The sequence below is a fragment of the Scomber scombrus genome, chromosome 3, assembly GCF_963691925.1.
Source record: "Scomber scombrus chromosome 3, fScoSco1.1, whole genome shotgun sequence".
In the NCBI taxonomy this organism is placed as follows: domain Eukaryota; kingdom Metazoa; phylum Chordata; class Actinopteri; order Scombriformes; family Scombridae; genus Scomber; species Scomber scombrus.
In genome coordinates, this window is record NC_084972.1 from 18,959,960 (window position 1) to 18,965,301 (window position 5,342).

Genomic DNA, 5,342 nt, shown 5'->3' on the forward strand with positions numbered 1-5,342 from the left:
GACCGGTTCAGGAAGTGTAATAGCTCCATAAAATATATCAGCAAATTTGATTGATTTTAATTCTAACTCAACATCTGTGAGGGAAGACAAGAGGGCGGTCCAATTGTGTTTCTTCCAGCTAAAAAATATCTATCTATCTATCTATCTATCTATCTATCTATCTATCTATCTATCTATCTATCTATCTATCCATCCATCCATCCATCTATCCATCTATCCATCTATCTATCTATCTATCTATCTATATATATATATATATCTATATATCTATCTATCATTTTGTGCTATAGCAGTGGCGCAGTCTGGCTTGACTTGGTAAACTAACCTGCACTTTGAAATCCTGTTAATTAATTGCTCCTTGTGCACCCAAACTAACTGGATAACTGACTAATCAACTTAAAGCTTTCAGTCAGAGTATTGGTTTAATGGTGTTTAGTCATAAATATATTTTGTTCAGTTGTAAGTACTTCATTCAATTACATATTGAAGTAGATGAGGATGGATGAACAGGAATTTGTTGCTAACGAGCAGAAATTATCTGCTGGTACAACTTTTCAATGTTGGAATAAAGCAATAGCAGTAAAAATGTACCTTGCAAAACAAGATAAAACTTAAAGAGAAGAGAGAACAGACAAACAATTACTTTACATTAATTGTGCGAAAGATTAAAAATACATCCTTCAAAAAAAAAAAAAGAGGAAGTCTGCTCAGCTCTCTTCGGTAACAAGTGATTATACTGTGACAGATTATAGGCTGATTTCTAATGCAGATCCTCTTTGCTCATCTTCTTGATCCACTGTGAATCTGCCCTGTGGGCTATATAACCATAGTTGCAGTACTACCTGCATTGGCTGCTTTGACAGTGCTCCAAGGTTATCCCACACTGCCAAACCAAAACCTTACTTGCAAAAATGGAAAACGGCACAGAGGGAAAGAACTTCTACATACCCATGAACAACAGGACGGGGCTTGTGAGGAGTCCATTTCACTATACACAATATTATCTGGCAGACCCATGGTTTTTCAAACTGCTGGCTCTCTACATGTTTTTCCTCATCTGCACTGGCTTCCCCATCAACTTTCTGACTTTGCTGGTTACAGCTCAGAACAAGAAGCTGCGGCAACCTCTCAACTTTATTCTGGTTAACTTGGCGGTGGCTGGACTGATCATGGTCTGCTTTGGATTCACAGTTTGCTTTTATAGTTCAATGATGGGCTATTTCTCCTTGGGACACTTGTTCTGTGCTATTGAAGGATTCATGGCTACACTTGGAGGTAAACATAAAGAAAATGGATTTTTATTTGCCAGTATCACATATATATTTTATTGATATCTTATTGGTTGTCTAGTAACATAAGATTTCATGACTGATCACATGAATATACTAGTTTAAGTCAAAGCTGTAAGCTGGTAACATATGGAAGGATTTGAAGGTTCTCACCACAACTTCTGTTCTCTTTCTTATCAACAGGTCAAGTTTCTCTCTGGTCTCTCGTGGTTCTAGCTATTGAGAGATACATTGTGGTCTGCAAACCTATGGGTAGTTTTAAATTTACAGCCACCCATGCTTCGGTAGGATGTGCATTCACCTGGATCATGGCTGCCTCCTGTGCTATTCCGCCTCTTGTTGGCTGGTCAAGGTAAAGACTTAATTTCCCCCAAAATGGATCATATGACCCGTTATTAATATGTCCACATCAGGGACAGTACCATGCAGAATGGACAAGTCCTTGATTTGAATGCTTTTTTCAGATTGTTCCCCTTCTTTCTTAAAAGAAGTGTACTACATTTTTGTAATCTTGCACCTTCTTTCTATTTGGTCTGTGAACATTTTACTCATCAACCTGATCAATCAGATGTGGTGATGTGGTGACACAACTGGAAGGAGTCCAGTAAGGCATTTTATAGTCTTGCACCTTCTTTCTATTTGGTCTGTCAACATTTTACGCATCAACCTGATCAATCAGATGTGGTGATGTGTTGACTCAACTGGAAGGAGTCCAGTAAGGCTAGTAACACATGTAAATGGTTACATGATCTGAGAGGATGTAAGCAAATCCAGGTCAGCCATTTTATCTACACCACAAAGTTAGACGAAACCATACCCTTTCTTGGTCAAAGTTGGACTTATTTACACAGACTAATTTACATTCTAAGTTTTTCTACATATTAGACAATTATAACATGGAGTTGAGGTATGTTTACTTATTACAGCCCCCCACCCAAAAAAAGGGGTCAACAGGGGGGTTTACAACCTGTCTGGTCATATGACAGTTTGCTCTCCCTGCTGGTCTTCCTTTTCTAGTGGTGCTACTGTTTCTCCAGATTCAAGCAAAAGTTAACATGGCTGATGAGAATCATGGCCAAAACTATAAGTGTAAGATCCAGGTTATAAATACACACCTCAAACTTCAAAACTGCACATCTTAAATGAAACATCTAATTATATTCATTTAATTGAAAAATGCAAATGTAAACAGGATGAACAAGCATGAGAGTTTCCATATATTAACTTCTATCTCATGCTCCAAAGTAATGGAGAAAAATATTTTTATAATAGCAAATTAGTAGTAAATTCAAATCTTGAAGGGTTGGTCCATCCCTAAAACCATAAATAAAAGACTAATTAATCCCAGGCTTCCTGAAAAAGCTCAAGTAGTGACATGCTTGAAAAAAATGTGGATACTTGATGGGCCTGAAAATGGGTGTGGCTAGGTTAAATGCTGCTGGCATGTCTTTTTAGCTTCCAATTACTGTGCTTGTGTCACCTGAGCTGTAGCCAGACTGATGCCTGAAGTACATCTTCATATAATCAAATGACACTGACTTTCAGTTTTGTACTGTCACCTTCTGTCCCAAATTCTTCTGAGAACAAGCATGTTCATAAATATGAAGTGCAAAGGGCCAGAGTTACAGTCTTCTCCATAGTCACCCATCAGGAGCAGTTTGGGGTTCAGTATCTTGCCCAAGGACACTTTGACACGCAGACTAAAGGGGCCTGGAATCAAACCGCCGATCTTCAGATTAGTGAATGACCTGCTATACCTCCTGAGCCACACCCACCCCTAATAAAATTATATATTATATCGATAACAAAAGATGGTTCATTTGTTTGGGATTTTAATCAGTACTCGTACTGACGAAGGTTTACTGAATTGTTTGACTTGCTTTTTAACTTTTTGAGCACCACACCTGCAGATATCACATATTAAATGACTTAAATGCAATCTTAGTTTCTGGTATTTTAGCCTTTGCAGATATTATGGGGATCAGTTATCATTCGTTACAACCAATGCACCCCACACAACCTACTGATTATTATAGTATTTGAAAAGGGGATGTTGCAAACCTTTCATCCTGTTATATTACAGTAACACCTGGACTTTTTCAGAATTATATCTATTACATGTAGTGACTGTTGGTGCCACTACCCTCCAGCTTTGAATTGTTTGATTCTGAAACTCCTACAATTCTTTGAGAAAATCCTAGTTTTTTCACTATACAATGGCCTACATGTTCAATATGACAGGTTGCACAATTACGGTCCCACAGGACTATGTGCTTGATAATGTTAGACAAAAAGTTATACAATATAACAAACATTTTATATTGCATTCACAGGTACATCCCCGAGGGTATTCAAGTTTCCTGTGGACCCGACTATTACACCTTGGCCCCAGGCTACAACAACGAATCATTTGTCTTGTACATGTTCAGCTGCCACTTCTGCATTCCTGTCTTCACCATCTTCTTCACTTATGGAAACTTAGTGCTCACAGTGAAGGCGGTAAGAGACATTTACCTTTAAAGAATAAACATTTTTTAAGCATATCAGAATTATAGTATGGCATATAGTATTTCCAACACACTATACTTGAATGCATAGAAAACATTCATCATACTTGGTAACGCAGAAAACTGATGACATAATTTTCAGGCTGCAGCTCAGCAGCAGGACTCAGCGTCTACCCAGAAGGCTGAGAAGGAGGTGACACGCATGTGCTTCATGATGGTTTTGGGATTCTTGGTGGCCTGGACTCCATATGCCAGCTTTGCTGCATGGATCTTCTTTAACAAAGGAGCTGCTTTCTCAGCTACAGCCATGGCTATCCCTGCCTTCTTCTCAAAGAGCTCAGCATTGTTCAATCCAATCATCTATGTGCTGTTGAACAAACAGGTACATTATTTACCATTTTGGTAATTATTTTAACCCCCTGTGTAAGTGGTTATTAACTTCTCCTGTGAAGTATGTGCAACTGTGTATAAACTGTTAATAAATTAATGACAGAGTATATCATAGCTTTAATTATATTTAAATATTTTATGATTTTTATACATCACAAAAGTCCTCACAATTTGTTATAAAATATAAGAAAACATTTATTTACCAGACAAGGTTTAAATAATCTCTACGTGTTAAAAAAAAGTGTTGAGCTTGCAGATTTTTTACAAAAGTATGGATGATAAAAGATTGATTACATTTCTTCCAAGGATTTTATTAGCATTATGTGGTCTCCATCAGCTGATAAAGTTAGCTCAGCTGTTGCATAGAGACAACATATATTCATGTCTATATAAATATCATTAAAACAGCACTAAATTAAAAATTTAAATAATTAAATTTTTTTCACTTACGTTATATTGTCAGTATGTTTATTGCTAAGCACTAATCGCTATAAATGCTAAACCAGGGGATTAAAATAAAGTGTTAACCAATTTGTAATATTTTTGTTCAGTGTTTAATGATTCTTCATTGTCTAATTGTACAATGTATTCTTGTTTTTTAGTTCCGTAACTGCATGCTGACCACTGTTGGGATGGGTGGCATGGTGGAGGATGAAACCTCAGTATCAACCAGCAAGACAGAAGTGTCCACTACTTCCTAAGCAAAGACAAATCTCATCTTCACATATAACTGTGTTCACATTTGAACACAGTGATGTCTTTTGGTTGTATAATAGGGACTCCAGGAAATGCCGCAGGATAATACAAGTCACCTCAAAACCTTCTTAAACTGTACAGTATGTGGAGCGTGCATAACATGCAAAGCACCAGTTTTCTCTTATGATGACCAGGAGCATTTCTTGTTCAATCCACATAAAGTGGAGCATTATTTCAAGTAGTTCATCATGACTTCTCAAAACAGTAAAAAGCTTGTTTGCTTCAGTAACAGAATGTGTTGTGATATCTGGCAGGCTATCAGTCCAGTCCCATTAATGCCAGGATTATTATTTTTCATTTTATTTTGACCGTCATCATCTTCCTAAAAATGTACAAGCACTTGTTTTTCTGTTACATTGAATATTTTTTGAGGTCCAGAATTGATTTTCTTGGTCGATTG

The 5,342-nt window shown here is 37.0% G+C and overlaps 1 protein-coding gene across 1 annotated transcript; it reads left to right on the forward strand.

The window, feature by feature from the left end:
• The first annotated feature begins 911 nt into the window (after positions 1-911).
• On the forward strand, positions 912-4,887 carry LOC134004776 (green-sensitive opsin). Its single transcript, XM_062444174.1, has 5 exons — positions 912-1,275; positions 1,473-1,641; positions 3,623-3,788; positions 3,939-4,178; positions 4,789-4,887. Exons 1-5 carry the CDS (start codon positions 912-914, stop codon positions 4,885-4,887), a joined length of 1,038 nt encoding a protein of 345 aa, XP_062300158.1.
• The last annotated feature ends 455 nt before the right edge of the window (positions 4,888-5,342 follow it).